Genomic DNA, 16,604 nt, shown 5'->3' with positions numbered 1-16,604 from the left:
GCCGTGGCCGCAGTGGCCGTAATATATGTGGTCGAGAAATGCGTGGGGCACGAAAGCTTTCAAAACAGCCGTCGGAAATTTCATAGGTACCTTGTCAGTGAGTATTAAAGGCCACTTGCAACGAAATTTCACTCAGGCTCCCTTGGTTATAATTTTATAATTGTGTATAGTATATATGCTATCGAAGCAATATTGTCAAAGCTGCAGAGCTGGTAATTGTCTAATTTTCTTATTGGCAGCTATTAAACAGCACATCTGCACACGACATGCGCACCTGATGGTTAGCGGATATGGCGTAAATCGAAGCACGCCGCCTCCAATATTTTTCAGCGAGTCGCGGGCAGCCGCAGGCGCCGCCAAATTTCGGAGGTTGTGCCGGAGAGCCGAGTTGGTTCTTCAACTTCTCGATCATGCGTGACTTCTGGCGAGCGGTAAAAGTGGCATTCCCCCTTCCCCCCCACTTCCTGCTTTCTAATTTAAGTATGAAACACGTCCGTTCTTGCGAGCTTCTTGCGAAGCATCGGCTCATATTTCAAAAGTAAAATTTAAATTTTGTACGGAGGTAGCTTTATATCCACACGATCTCAAACAAGGCTTTTAACGCAGCCCAAAATTTTGTTGTACTTGGCCTTTAATTTGGTGCCTTCCACTTCCGCAGAGCTTATAGTGAGCGATGTAATGCGCAAAGAGGTCGCAAGCTGAACTAGAAAACTTATTGCTCGACTTGTAAGTGCACCATAGGTGGCAAATCTATAAGCAACGTGGTTCTTAATGAAGGTGCATTGCCTCGTGAACTTGCAAAAAGCGATGAACGAGTCAGTGCTCACTCACTGAGCGTAACTGTGCCATTGTTTCCCACGAAAATGCTCAGAATGTTAATTTCTCTTGATTCAATAATTTTCTGCGGAAAATATAAACAAAAGAGAAAAAGAAAAAGAAAAACGAAAGAGCAGTATGCATTAAAGAAAAAGAGAAAAGCGCCTGTCCCAGTAACACCCTGCCGCGTTGCCATGTTAGCCATACGATCAAGATGATTTCTGACTTCTCATTTTGACATAACGATTTTGACATGATGATCATGATGACATCTGTTTTGAAGTGGGGGGCGACAAATGGTCCGCTAGCCTGCCTTAGCTGATCATAATCAGGCTTTACTTTTTCTATTGCAGTCTAGTGTTTTCAATATCTATATTTTATTTTGTAATGTGGCGTACGCTTGTATAGCCTTCCCTGATTTTTTTCCCCATCAATACTCTAAACGTCTCTTGCTTATCTCGACCGCTGACCAATTAACGGTTGCATTAGCTTTGAAACCTAGCGCTTCGGGAAGGACATGTCATCACAATGTGCTGAGCCGTTCTCCGATTTTTTTTTTCTGTAGCCGATACAGGCCTCATACTGTTGCGAATACTTGCTCCTGTATATTTTTTGTCCTAAGGCAGCCACATTGGATCTCAAAACGCGATTAACTGCTCTTTGTGTTATCGTACAAATTTTATTTCCGTTCCTATAGTCGCATCACAGGAGTGCAACATCCGCTGTATTTTCCGGGTGGAAAAGTTTGTCGGATGCGATCAGCTGAGTTTAAGTTTAGCACTATGGTATGGAACGAAACTGTCTGTGATCCTACCCTTCATACTATTGTGAGCAATATGAAAGGGAACACAGGAGCGCGTGTGACATAGCTCCAGCCACAACTTGAAACGATGCGTGGCGGTGCCCGCTGCCTAAAGCGAAGTGGTGAGAGAGGCGCTGCTGAATTGGTGATGTAATTGTTGCTGTTGTTGATGATCATGGTATGAACATGCACTTTTAAAGGAGGGACTGGCATCGTTCTTTAAAGCGTTTTGTTGCATGTAGGTCCTTAAACTTCCTTTTGTTCCTTTCGTTGCAAATATCATTAAATACTATGCTGCATTATTCGCCGTAGAAAGATTGGCTTTGTAGCGTCGTTATTTCTTTCTTTGTGCCACCATTCTTCCAGCTGTCATTTACTAGCCCCCACATCCGCGTTTTTCAGTTATGTTGCCCCTTTAAGTGTCCTTAAAATGTAATTCCTTGGTCGAACCTGTCGATTTCGCATTTATCGTTGTACGGATATTCTGACATCCTAACAGAATATGGCCAATGGGTTCTGCACCATTCGCGCACGCTATGCACGAGTCGTCCTCACTTGAAAATTTTCTCCTACACCATTCAGAAGTGCTTCAACTGAGGCTAGTTGGTATGACATGACTGTGTGGTGTATTGTTGCATTGTATAGGGGTGGCGCACACACGTAAACAGAAGTGGAAACACGGAAAAAGAGACGGCACAACACGGAGACCGTGTTCGCTTTTGTTTTTCGTGTGAGTATTGGCGCATGGTGTGCCACCTCTGCAGCGCAGCAGTACACCACAGGGTTCTCTTATAAGACGCGTTGTCAGTAACCCTGATCAGGTTCCGAACAGCAGGGCGCTGCTCTTTTAATTATCACAAAGCATTTTCTTTCCGATTTCATTTATTGCTCTTTTATGTGGTATCATAGCTGGCTTCCTATACTATAGCACTCATGCCACATCTTCATTTCTGTAATACGGGGAGCACGTTCTCCTTGGCAACCGGTAATGACAAGGAGAATACCTTAGTAACTTGCGATTCGCTGATGATATTGCCTTGCTTAGTAACTCAGGGGACCAATTGCAATGCATGCTCACTGACCTGGAGAGGCAAAGCAGAAGAGTGGGTCTAAACATTAATCTGCAGGAAACTAAAGTAATGTTTAACAGTCTCGGAAGAGAACAGCAATTTATAATAGGTAGCGAGGCACTGGAAGTGGTAAGGGAATACATCTACTTAGGCCAGGTAGTGACGGCGGATCCGGATCATGAGACGGAAATAATCAGAAGAATAAGAATGGGCTGGGGTGCGTTGGGCAGGCATTCTCAGATCACGAACAGCAGGCTGCCATTATCCCTCAAGAGAAAAGTGTATAATAGCTGTGTCTTAACAGTACTCACCTATGGGGCAGAAACCTGGAGGCTTACGAAAAGGGTTCTACTTAAATTGAGGACGACGCAACAAGCTATGGAAAGAAGAATGATGTGTGTAACGTTAAGGGATAAGAAAGGAGCAGATTGGGGGAGGGAACAAACGCGAGTTAATGACATCTTAGTTGAAATCAAGAAAAAGAAATGGGCATGGGCAGGACATGTAATGAGGAGGGAAGAAACCGATGGTCATTAAGGGTTACGGACTCGATTCCAAGGGAAGGGAAGCGTAGCAGGGGGCGGCAGAAAGTTCGGTGGGCGGATGAGATTAAGAAGTTTGCAGGGACGACATGGCCACAATTAGTACATGACCGGGGTTGTTAGAGAAGTATGGGAGAGGCCTTTGCCCTGCGGTGGGCGTAACCAGGCTGATGATGATGATGAATGACAACGCCCGTACATTTGCGGAGTCTGGCATTGCGCTCGGGTGTAGCAAGGACTATCGCTGCTTTGACAATGACCACTGCCTATGACGATGCAAATTTGAGCCTGAAACAGAAACGAGGGACGTTTGATCGGTACTGTAGCCAAACTTTGAGCTACCGACATGTTGCTTCCCGCATTATTGAAACAAAGCACGTTGGCGGGGCCATCGGTGAACTACATCGCTTCTATTTCCACTTTGTGAAAGAGTGCTTACCTCGCTGGAGTAGCACGGTTCCACAGAGTGGAAAGGTTAGCACTGTTACACAAAAGCAAAACCTCCAGTGCTTAGCACCTTGTGTGGGACTACCCAGCGCTTATGAGGCATCGACAGAAAAGCATACTGAAGCTTCCCGCATTGCTACGACTGGCAACGTTTCAGCAGTGGATAAGCCCGAGTGAGGAACCGCAGGAAACGAGTTTTAGGTTCCATCATAGAATATCTGCAAGAACCACAGCTGCTGATGTACATTTAACTGCATCTCCTACTCAAAGCACCGTCCCTTTATTCTTCCTCTCCAGATGGGAAATATACGAAGAGGAGAGGTCGTATCCGTATGTAAAAGCATGAAGCATTTTGACAGTGACCACCTTGCCACTTCGCTATCGACGGCGGCCACCGTGTATTGCCCGAAGTAAGGTTTCAGTTTATAGGACACGCGTTGCCGTGTTCCCTTTCATCCTGCTCACGATAGTATACATTTTGCGACCTTATAGTACGAGCAAGCGGCCCCCTGCACTCGTGCGACGCGCAGGTGGACCCGTACGCCTTCCACAGCGACTGGCACGGCCACTCAGTGCAGCTTGACGAGCTTCACCTGCGCCAGACGGGCCTGCGCAGCCTCTCCTCGAAGCTGCAGGATTGGAACCGACTCACGGCCGTTGACCTGAGCGAGAACGCGTGGACGTGCGACTGCCGGCTCAGCTGGATGGCGCCGCTGGTGGACAGGCTGCGACCCGACTACAGGCCCAGGTGCGGCCGCCCCTTCGTTCCTAGCATTTCCAAGGGCATCTTCCAGGCGGATCAACGTCTGTCACATTTTGCATCTGAGAGCTAAAGGGTTCAACTTCCGCTCGCGTTCTTGTGAAGGGTATGCGGAAACACATGGTTACTGAGACTTTGGTGCATGTTGTCCTGTCCTCCTTTCATAGTTCAATTTCTTTCAAAACAAATGTGCTGCAAACCCAAAACTTGCTTGAAATATTCCGGCGTCTTCCACTATAAGTGGAAGACACCGTATACCGTGCCATGGCGCCTCGCACTACCCAAATGTTGCTTTGACATGATGTCAATCAATCAATCAATCAATCAATCAATCAATCAATCAATCAATCAATCAATCAATCAATCAATCAATCAATCAATCAATCAATCAATCAATCAATCAATCAATCAATGAATCAATGAATCAATGAATGAATGAATCAATGAATGAATGAATGAATGAATGAATGAATGAATGAATCAATCAATCAAAAGTGCCTTAGTACTGAGAGCCAAAATTTACGGTTGCGCACTAACGCTGTCAGCCTTGAGTGCGCGGTGGCGTTGAGACTCAATAGCGCGACTTCTGGGCACCTCACAGAAGGCTATCACTCGTATGCGCAGGTGCGCGGCGCCACTCGGCGTGCAGGGGCGTCCCGTGGGTGACTTGCTGCCTTATGAGTTCTCGTGCGAAGATGCCGGCTCGCCCGAGCTCACCTCGTCCATCGTCATGATGTGCGTCATCATCGCAACGGCAGCAGTCACTTTCATCGGCATGGCCGTCTGCGAATACTGCTCGCGCCGAGAGACACCAGGCTACTCGCGCTTTCGCGACTCCACCGCCTCATCCCAAGAGGTGCACGCTTAGAGAGCGCGTGGTCTCCTGCGTGAAGAGTTCATGCTGAGCTGTATCAGTAAATTGGCACAGATGCCACTCTTACTGCGGGAAGAGGCTAGCCATAGAAAGACAAACACGAAGGGGGGACAGTTACGCCGCCCAGAAGGAACACCTCTCCAGAAGTTCCAGCCCCAGCTCACTGTGACGTCCTGGATTTTGAAGGCGTCTGCTCAGGTATATAATAGATTTCAGATGGGCTTAACTGAATCCTAAAAGAGCTACAGTCTCAACCTAGAGAGCTTTGAGAACTTTTACGGCGCTACAGTGGCCGAAATGTGAGAAAACATTGAAATCCATCACCTCGTATATAGTTGGCGTACCGCTGGCAGAGTTCTGGCCCGCAGTTTAAAAAGTAAAAATTTGGCCTTTATTTTCTCTTTTTGTAATCACATTCCAACCGTAGAATTAACAAAAATTGTGCTTTTTGAAATGAAACTCTCTTAGTTTAAACTGAATCAGCGTTTTCCTTTAGTGTCCCATTAGTTGGACCCCGCACGGATTCGATACCTATAGATCGATGCTAGAGGCTCTTCAAGTTTACACCGTTTCAATTTCAGTGGGAAGAGTACGCGCTCGATGGCGTCATCTAACAGTAAATATGTGTGCGCGTACATGCGTTGCACACGCACATTCGTCTGTTTCCTTTTGCCTCACCTCATTGGCATGACACATTGTATATGTATGCGTATCTGAATAAAGTCAAAGCCAAAATGAGTACATCCCAGAACTGTCAGAGCAGCAAACGTCGAGTTTCGAGATGTCGGTTCAGTACAAAACCTCCCATATTAACATCATCTCTTCGGAACAAAAGGGATGAAGAAGAAAAATAAATAAAGGATGCCATTGTTTGGGTAGCTAAACGCTACTCGGAGTCGTGTTCCGAAAGTATTTTGTTTACTGCAGAGCGGTTCGTAAAGATAGGCACCAGGCAATGATGACGGCGAACATGCTGTTAGCGAAGGTGTTATGCTAACGTCGAAGAATCCCTTCGCATAAAATTATCTGTTGATTCGACCCTTGATTATGTGAAATATGGTACCTTCATCTGCCCGTGCACGTCATCATCACGCATATACGTGCCTAGCTGGTGCGCCGTAACGAGGAATGCGCGTTTTTCCGTGTAGCGCTAGGAAAATTAACATTTTGAAAAGTTCATATTTAGTTCTACCGCCCTCTTTCAGTCAAATCTTATCCACGATTTAGCAGTGTTCGAGCTAGTTGGTCGTCCATTATCGTGAGGGTGTACTGCACGAAGGTTAAAGGAGAATGCCAAGTGAGGTCATCTGATTCGATGCGCCGCATTCCAACAAAATATTGAAACAGCTAATCTAAAGAACATAAACTGCCGATTACAGGAGCAAGGTTAAGCATGCGAGTATTAAAAAAGATATAAAAATAAACGGGCGAAAAAGTGACATCACCTTTAACCATAATGGAAAGAAGGGAAGACATACAAGCGATAAGGCGTTTTCAGGTGTTTACGGTAAAGAGCCTTACTTATAGTTTATATTAATGTGAAAATGGGCACAACTTGCCAGTTTTCATCTTTATGGTTCTTTAACTCGGAGTCTTCTCCATGCGGAACGAAAATGCCCGCCTTTTCGAATGCGTACACCATTGCCGTCGGGTCTCTTATTGTAACACGCATGCTGTTTTTGTTTCTCTATGTGCAGGTGCGCATCAGTGCAGCTTTCTTCGGATACTTAGCACTTAGCGTCCAAACATTTGTAGGGAGCAGGCTGTAGCAAGGTTACATAAGTCGTATATCTGAATTTACACCCATGGTCGAACACGACTCGACCAGTCATTGCCGCAGTCTGTATCAGTCTGTAACGCAGTCTGTAACGCCACACACTGCGGTGCAGACTGACACCCAAGATCGCAGTCTGTAGTGTCACCTTCAAACATAATTCGCTTAGACTACGTGCTATGCACGGTTCTAGTTCATAGCGAAGTGTCGGGGCAATTACACTCCAACACGTGGTAACGCTTTGAGTACTTTCACAGCAAGGTTTGTCTAGTTAGCCTCCCTGTGTTTCCTCTCTCTCTCTCTCTCGTCACTGCAGTAGGCAAGAAAGCACTACGTTACTTGGCTAACTCTTGTAACAAGACATATTCGTCTGTGCAGCGAAGAAGGGAAAGGAAAAACCATTTTTAACAACTCAAACCTTTATTTCTGTAGAAACAAAGAAAAAAAAAGGCACACACACACAATGCAGACCCGAATTCTGGCGGAACGCGGAGTTTCGGGCCTTGTTCTTTGCTTCGAGGCTGTTGAGTCCAGAGTGCGTTGCTTTCACGACTGTGATCCCTCGCAAATTCGCTCGCGCAGGCTCTTGTTCTCCAGCTTGAGCTGGACCAGCTGCTCCTGCAATGCCCCGAGGTGACACAGAACTTATTTTTGCGATAAGACTGAGAATGGCAAGGCTTACGAGCGGTCGTTATGTGTGTGCACGGTTCCGACCAGTGCGCTAAGGGACAGCGTCTGAAGCCAGCAGGCTGGCCCTGAAGTAGAGCGTCTCGGTTAGGAAATACGTTAGCGGTGCACTAATGAAGCAAAGGCGTAGTGTCCTCGAATTAAGCGAATTTTCCGAAGGTCAATATTGTTACGCCGTAGTGCTGGTTAATAACCAAACACTCACAGAAGTGCGAGTTAAGAATCCAGCTTTACTGGGCGAATCTGTTCCAACAAAGACGATGAAGTGGGACATAAATTTACACGAATATCTAGCATATCTGAACACTCGAATCGCAACGATGGCGGCGAGCACAGTCGTTGGTTCTCGAATCTGATGGAAAATATCGGACACGATAGACGCGTTCTGCGCTGAGCAATAACTCGATAACAACGATAATCCGGTGCAAACGGACACCGGCATTAATTAAAACACGATACCTGCAGGTATCGTTGTTTAAACTCAGTGTCACCACTAAGAGTTCCTTGAAGATTGACTAGGTGTTCCGTCGGATATGGCTCTCACTCTCAGGAAAGGTCGTAGCAGTTACTACCTAGTGTCACACCTTTTGCTACCTTAGTATAACTGCAGTTCGTAACGATAGAGGTAGTAACACAACTAACTAAACAAAGTACTCACAACAAAGTACTCACTGGTACTAATGGGTCTTAGCTACCCATTCCGAACACAGTTAACACCGCCGGATTCAAAGTTTATACTCTATAATACACTTATCGAATCACGCGATAGCGGCGAGCGCAGTCGTTGGTTTTCGAATCTGATGGAAAATTTCGGATACGATAGACGCGTTTTGCGCTGAGCGATAACTCGATAACGATGATAATCCGATGAAAACGGACACCGGCATATATGAAAACAATGATACCGTCGATATGAGCGTGAGTACAAGACGTTAATCAAAACTGAATGACATTAAGCTCGAATGTGGATCAGTCATCCCGTGCATTTAGATCAGCTGCGAGCAATATGTAAGGGGACAGCAGGATTTGAATCCAAGCGGTCGTTGCGTCTCATCAACTATATCCCAAACAGAAATGTATCATAGACCTCAAAGTTCTGGAAAAAAGCTGCAAGGTTCGTATTGATTAGTCATATTTTAAACTCAGTGTGACCACTAACAGTTCCTGGAAGATTAACTTAGTGTTCCCTCGGATATTGCTCTCATGGCTGTACCATAAGTTTAAACTGAAAAACGTATAAAAGTACATTGCACGCGTACTTACATTCCCATGTTGAGTAGCTGGCGTTTATACCGACATTGTTATCTCAGCTCGAACGGGTAAGCTTGTGGACCTTAGCATATGGAGAAAACTTGAACAAGACGAACATAACCTCTGTGTCGTTATTACTTGTTGAAGTTTTGGGGACATTGTGGGACAAAAAAGTGGTGTTTTTGGACACAAATAGAAAGTGATCGATGCAGAATTTACGGCGGACGGGCTGTTACCATTAGGCCCATAAAACCAATAGCAAAGCTGCTAACTCAACGGCATCGATCCCTCATTTCATTCGTTGAACGTTGGCCCCGCGAAGATAATGCAGGATAGCTTGGGGTAACAAGCGGACTGTACCAACGGCTAATGTAGAGTTCATTAATCACGTTTCTTTATTTTTTATCGCACCTACGCTGTCGCACCATTTGGCGACGCACGCAGGCACAAAGGCTCTAAGGAAGCACAAATTCAGTGACCAGCGCGAGCTGTTATAATGAGCTTTTTTTTAACGTTCGTGCGCTCAGTAGGAACCCGTGTACTTTGTTTCTAGGTATAAGGGGGGAGTGGGGAGTGCGAACGTCCGGGTGAATAATTAAAGTTCCTCGCCGAATGTGCGCAGTGTGGCGTCTAAGTTCGGGACTCGCGTTACAAATATCCACCACCTGTCACCGGGGAGAACAAAGAAGAGAATTAATAGAGAGTCACCGCTTCTCGTATTCTTCGCCCAGAAAAAGAAAACGTGCGTGCATAGCAGGGCTTTTTCTTTTACATCTCTCACCAACCTTGCGCTGTTTTAGTCGTTACAGGACAACGCGACATTACACGGTTCCTCTGTAGTTTCTTTTTCAAATTAAAGCAGAAAAGCTTAATGTGTCGAGATCGCGCAGAAACAGAAACAGCACTTTCCAATTAAAGGAGCAGTTTCTCGGATTGCACTTTCGGACGTCGTTCAGAGTTCGCCTCGATTTTCTTCGGAAGTCAATACTCTGTCCTTCGCAGAAAAAAAAAAAAAAAACAAGCTGGGGGCTGCGCTCTCCGCATTATTTCTTTGCATACGAAATACGCGCACTTGCGGGATTATCCTTCCTCCTTTGCTTTTTCGCAGCGCGGAGCCGCTGTTGCCACGCGAGGTGTTAGCTACACAGATTTGCACTGATGCGTTATTTGCAAATGATGCGGAAGTTTACTACATACTTCAATCCTCGCGAACTACCTCCCCCCCCTCTCTCTTTTTCATCGCGAACTTTATTCGCGTTATGAAGGCACGGATCGAAGAAGCGGAAGCAGTCGTCGGAGGCAGGTGTCTGAAAGCCGCGTCGGCGCGCGCATTACAGTAAACGCTCGCTTGCAGTCCTCAGCTGTTGCCGCTTGGAAGAACGGGTGAGTGAAAACTTTTTCACTGCCGAGGAGACATTGGCAAGAAAAAAAGAAAACGTAATAACGTGGTATGTTATAGGCGCGTCTGTAGCTGGGCTCTGAAGTAAGGTGTCAATTTCTGCGTGTGACATATTCTGACATATTTTGAAATTGAATAAACTAACGTGATTTCTTTGTCAAATTTTCTGTCTAACCGTCTATTTGCGTGCTTTGCTTGCAAGCACACAAACAGATGGTTAATATTAACACCACAGCAGGGTAAAATAAAAAGGGGGGGGGGGGCGGAGAAGAGGATAAGGAGGAGCCCCGGTGGTTTGTTAGCCCCGCAGGATCCCACCACTTCCTGAAGAGGGGACACATGGCACGATTTTTCTTGTAGTCTGATGTACGAGTCGTACCAATAATCGTAACCACATTTTCAACAGCTTCAATCATGTTCTATTAAGTTACATCAGTTTCTATCAAGCTTCATCAAGTTTCATTAGCTTCTATCAGGTTAGGACCTTATAAAACGTGATGGAACATGATTGTACCTGATACTAAGTGCGGTAATCTTCCACTAAAAAGAAACACACAAAATGGAACACAGCGGTGACGGCACGGGCTGCCCGTGCAGTCGTCAATACTATACTCGCGCACAATTTTCTGTGGCTATGAAGGGAAAGCTGCGGAGGCAAAGCGCGCACAAGTGAGAGCCCTTCCGAAAATAATCCCGCGTTTTATTCCACGTTAGTTTAGGTTGGGGAAGACAAACGCCTCATTAGCTGCAGTTAAATAAGAGAATACACCACTTAGTGTAAAGGTTTACTTATTTTGCGACTTTTTCCTTCCGCGTCTGGGGAAATGCGAAACCGTCGCAGATGGAAGCTGCGTCGACTCAGCGTCTGTTCCGAGCAACCAAGAGCACTGTCAAACGGTGCCGGACTACTTGGAGCGGTAACACATGCGCAGCTGCCACGCACCCGTAACTTTCCCTTCACAACAGCAGGAAGTTGCCCAAGGTCGATTCAAGTAGGTCGCGAAGCTTCGGGTGAAAAGCGGTTCAGTACAGATTGTCACCGACATCAGCATGGGGGGGTTATGGGAGCAGCGATTGAAGCACGACTATGTTTGGAGGGAACAAACATTCAGAAAGAAAAAAGCGTTTTTTAATTCAAACGAGACAGAGTTAGATTCATTCAATGAAAATAAAATTTCTAGTCAATTTTATATATTCGTGACGAGTTAAGAAAATACAAGTTTAATTTTATTATTATTAATAAATGCATTTCTTTTCAGCGCCCATCGCTACAGGGGGCGTTGACGCCACTATCACTCGCAATGCAATGCACGTCTTGAAATGGGCAGAAAGGCACACTCGTAAAGTTCACCTGTTGAAATACGCCCCCCTCACAGTTTGCCCTTTCTTGTTTGTCGAAGTTTGCCTGAATTCGGTGACGCGGGTAGCTTCATTGCTTTTTAATCTGTTCAGTGAAAAGTAGTGAGTTACGACCGCCAGATAATTGTGTAGTTGTTTTCGTGCGACTGCGCTGGCCGACGGGCTTGGCATCCAACAATAGCATCAGCACTCTACACCTAAAGCTTTCGTCGGCCTCCAAAGAAAGTATGTTCTGTGCAGGGATGCGATTTCGACAACCGTACGGCTGGCCTTTGCCTGCATCGCTTTCCACGCTGAAAGCTCGAAACGCCCATCAAATCGAATGGCGGGGCCTTTGAATATATAGCTCCAAAGGAAGAACAACAAAACAAATTTCGCGCCTTCGAAAACAAAATGACGTCACTTCTGCTTTTAACGGACATGGCGTCACATTATTTTTTTTTTCCGCCGGAAGTGTTCCCACCACATACAGATGGCGCTAAGCCCCATGGACCGCCGATGGACCGCCATGTTTTGAACGTATGGGCTCCTATGGAACCTTCGCTACCAGGTATATTTACCTTGAGTTGCCCGCCAGTATAATATTGCAGTGTCAAGTGTATTCTACTTCGCTGCTGGTGTAAATTTTTGGCAGTGGTCCAATGGTCTTCCTGCTGAAAATTTACACCAGCAGCAAAGTAGAATACATTTGATAGTGCAACATTAGCTGTGTGTTTGTTCAATTGAGCTCTGCGCCACCAGGTAGCTGCACCGTGCAGAGCGCTCACGTTTACGTCTTCGCCCGTCCGGTAAAACGCCCAGTCCGCCTGCTTTTACCGGAATACCGGACAAACTCAAACTTTCTAATGTGTCTGCCTTTTCGTGTGTCTTTTTAACGGCAAATATGTCCTCCAGCAAATACCATCTCGGCGAAGAAGCAGTTTTTACGAAGCACGTCTTCAGATGCGCCGTACATCGTATCCTACACCGCGTCGTACCAACGTGTTTCTTAGTTTCATGCGGTCTCGCGCGTATACCACGTGCATTACCTTGAGTTGCCTGACAGCGCGGTCCTTGTTCTGGAGCATGTCGTCGACGATCTTGGAGTTTCGCACGTACGACTTCCACGCGGCGCGCATCTGCGAAGTGGCCACGCGCATGTCGTCCAGCTTGAGTGACACGATGGTCCAGAGCACGTCTCGCAGCTCCTTGTGGTAGTACTCCTCGGCCGACAGCTCGGCCAGTTCCTTTTCGGGCTCGCTGGAGGGGCCGTGGTGCTCGCCGCCCGCCGCCATCGTGGCCACGGCACCGGCACTAGGAGCAGCAGCAGCAGCAGCAGCGGCGGCGCCGGTGGCACTCACGGACACCGGGCCTTCGTTGTAGTACGGTCTGCACAACCGGAGGCGTGAAACCGAACTGTGGTTGAATTGTCCACGTGACAAGTCTACCGTCTACTTCTTCAAGTTAAAGGTACAGAGGCACAGCCCGGAAGAAGCACATATTACAGAGAAGCTGTCATGCAGAAGGCGAGAAAGTTTATCTAACAACTTGCATATTTATGGGCATAGCAATCAGAAGACAGGGGCATACAGAGTTCGACCCGCACACAGCCCGATCACAGGAGGATACAAGTTTGAAAGCATCATCAGTGGTCGAACAAGGAATGTCTCTGAAGCCAACGTTTCGACACGGGAACTTGTATTCGTCAAAACAACGACGAAGACAAGAAAACGGCTTCGACAAGGGAACTTGTCCGCATTGTTTTGTTTTTTCTTTACTTTTGTTGCCCTGATGGAAAGTTGGCTCCAGAGAAGTACTTAGTTCGGCTAGTGTTGATCATACACAGAGAAGCAAAGACAAGACGAACGCCATCGTCCTCTTTGTCCTTCTCGGTGTATGCGGGTCAACGGGCGCCTGTCTTTTAATAGCCATGTTTCATCAACTTTTACATCGAAGCTATGAGCCACAAGTTGGTCGGATTTATTCGAGGCACGTTCTCGCAAAAAGAGGTGCCTTCAGCGATAAAAAAAAAAAAAAAAAAAACTTCAGCGATTCAAGCGACAACTCCATCCAAAGAACAAACACAAAACAAGCATCCAAACCATATCATTGATGATAAGACGCTCCTGATAAGAATGTGAATCTGCCGCGGCGGCGGCAGTTTGCGACGTGGGTACTGACGTCACTAGCCTTTCGTATGTAAAAGAACCAGCCTATCAGCTGATTTCATTGTTGTCGCAGCACCGCTATGGGTAGACAACGCATAGTAGAACTTCAGAGGAACAGCTCCAGGGAAAGAAACAGCAATGCGACCAGTGGTGGCGTGCTTCCAAATTATCATTACTCCCATTATTACCATTACTCTAAATTACAATTACTACCATTACCCTAAAGCAATAAAGCATTGCATACCCCCCTCTGCAGTTGTAGTGGGGATTTCCAACAGCTTCGCTGGACATTCTCTTTCGCAGGGCCGGGACGGCGAGTCAATGTTTCTCATTAGGGACTACTACGTTTATTATACGTTATTACGGGGAGGGAAGTCACTAACATTGTTAACAACACGGACCACAGAACTTCATTAGAATAGATGAGTAGTTGTGCGTTTCTTTATGGACACACCACTGGGTATGGAGAGGCATGGATCATCCTGGTGCTGAGTTTGTCGACGTATAGCTCGTGTCATTTGCTATTTCTTGGCATGCATCGCAATGCACTAGAAAAGATAAAACTGAATAGCTAGTCCAGAAAAGGGCGGACAAACGTCATTTGTGTGCGAAGGTCGTGAACGGCTTGCCTTTTTGTGAATGAGGATTCTAGCGGCTTTGGTGCGCCTAGTACCAGGAACTTTCCTAAAGAAAGGGAACTCTAGCGCTAGTTTATACGGGAGCTGCAAGGATGGCGGTTCAGCCGGAATGGGATTGGTGGGCAGTACATACAATTCCCTCAACTTTGCTCTTCGGGCCTCGCACGGTTTTGTGTCTTTGCAAACTGGTCACTGTCAACATAACAGGGCTTTAGAAATGAAGCAATTCACATTGATGAGCATTTGCGCAGAAACTGAATGCCTTCGGCCGTTTAGAAAAGATTGATTTCTGCACAGGTAAAAGGCAATAACGCCACAAGAACGTCTGAAGCCACAAGCACGGCAAATCCATGTATTAACCATCATTCCCATATTTGCTGAACGACCGCATTACCGGAGTTCCTTCTAGCAATTTTTGTAGGAAACTGCCTAATACGGCGCGTTCTCTAGTAAGCGAACGCCAGATGCCGTGTTGGCGTCTCACCTAGGCAAGCCGAGCTGTTCCAGCATGCGATCCAGCCAGGCCTCCTCGTTGAGAAAGTCTCCGTAGCAGCGGGCGTCTCCCTCTAGCATCGAAGTCACCTTGGACGAGGTGTCCGACGTCTCGCTCGTGTCTTCGGTGCTCGAGTCCGACGCGTCGCCCGCGGCTTCTCGGCGCTGCTGCTGCTGATCGCGCCCGCCGTCGGTCTTGGCGCCTTCTCCGCCAGCCGGCATCTCGGACTGGCACCTGTGACACGTTGCCGGCTCGGCGGTGGGCAGCGGCCACTGCGACTGGGTGGACACGCAGCGCTTGCCCGCCGCAGCCAGCGCTTGTTCGCCGGGGCTCATCATGCCTTCGCGCTCCTCCTGGGGCGGGTCCATGCTGCCTGTGCGCAACGCTGCCTCCTGATCTTCACGGCGTCCGGGCGACGTTCTTCGTGGGGCCGGCGGACGAAGCACACCGTTTTCCCAGCTGCGGTGTTCGAATGAACGGAATGAGCCACGCCGAACACGAGCGGCGACGGGCTCGCGGCACGTGCCTGGCCGTCACTTCTTTGACGTCTTCTGTGCTGTTGCACAAGCTCGTGGCTCATCGGATGTTTATCTTTCTCTCGGCTGGCTTCTGACTGGCACTGAGCTATAACCACGGCACTGTTTGTTGCGATGTATGAAAATTTTTCAGTGAAACAAATAGATTATCGTGCAGATTTCTTAAAGCTTTACTCTTGACTGTTGACTATTCACTTCAGTGAAATTGGTTCTCCAAATTCTTTGAGCTCTTTCATAATTTTATTTCATTTAGCACGCGCCATAATATAGGAAACAAGCAAGCAAATAAGCAAGTCTTACCGCCTACTCGAATACTGTATTTGTTCTTCTGACCTTTCATATTAAATTTTTCGTTTTTGCTCTTAGAATTCGCTCTTCTGGACTAAGCCCAGCGAGGCGCTCGTGCCAGCTAGTAGGGCCCTGTAATAGGGGCCCCAGCCATCGTGCTTTATTTTATTTATTTGTAATAACGTTTTTACTCACTCGCTCACTCATCTTAAAATAAGGATTTCTCTGTGCACAGACGTATACAGCGCTTGTCCCGTGTGCTTCTAACTCAGTGTTTTCTGTTGTTTTCGCGCTGGTTCATAAGTATGCATCCTTTCCAACGCTCCCATCTTTCTACGTTATTTCTCTTACGCTACCTTCTGCCGTCCGATCCTTGGCGCATTCCTCTTGTGGGGACGCGGCACGGATCTTCATCGTCAATGCTTCCAACAAAGGTTGTGTTTTAACAAAGATAGATAGAATTTATCCACAGGAAAGACAGAGAGGATGACTAGTTGAACGAGTAGGTGCCTTATGCTCGCCCATGAGGACAAAGCAGTGCGAAGAAAGAAACATGGACATCGAGGGGAAATTACAAGCCAGTGCTGGAGACAGGTTTTATTTCCCAGTGTTGTGTCTGGTTTCCTCCACTATTTTGCCATCATGAACACTTCGCCGAATAAATCAAGTTATCATTGCAGCATATTTTCACCTGTCGAAACGATCGATAAGCACTTGACCA

The 16,604-nt window shown here is 46.9% G+C and overlaps 2 protein-coding genes across 2 annotated transcripts in view; one reads left to right on the top strand and one right to left on the bottom strand.

Annotated features, from left to right (window-relative positions):
• Positions 1-6,052, top strand: part of LOC126531657 (uncharacterized) — a 35,318-nt gene extending 29,266 nt beyond the window's left edge. The window contains exons 3-4 of the mRNA XM_050179294.3: positions 4,208-4,425; positions 5,062-6,052. Coding sequence (XP_050035251.1) covers positions 4,208-4,425; positions 5,062-5,305 — 462 coding nt within the window. The 3' untranslated portion in view covers positions 5,306-6,052. The remainder of the gene's footprint in view (positions 1-4,207; positions 4,426-5,061) is intronic.
• Positions 6,053-7,468: 1,416 nt separating this feature from the next.
• Positions 7,469-15,747, bottom strand: LOC126531662 (uncharacterized). Its single transcript, XM_050179311.3, has 3 exons — positions 15,051-15,747; positions 12,810-13,149; positions 7,469-7,703 (listed from the first exon to the last, which is right to left on the bottom strand). The coding sequence occupies exons 1-3, from the start codon at positions 15,425-15,427 to the stop codon at positions 7,632-7,634; spliced, it is 789 nt and encodes a 262-aa protein (XP_050035268.1). The 5' UTR covers positions 15,428-15,747; the 3' UTR covers positions 7,469-7,631.
• Positions 15,748-16,604: the final 857 nt, after the last annotated feature.

This window comes from Dermacentor andersoni, chromosome 5 (assembly GCF_023375885.2).
Source record: "Dermacentor andersoni chromosome 5, qqDerAnde1_hic_scaffold, whole genome shotgun sequence".
NCBI lineage: Eukaryota > Metazoa > Arthropoda > Arachnida > Ixodida > Ixodidae > Dermacentor > Dermacentor andersoni.
Note: the sequence above shows the minus strand (reverse complement) of the source record. Positions and strands in the feature narration are given on the sequence as shown.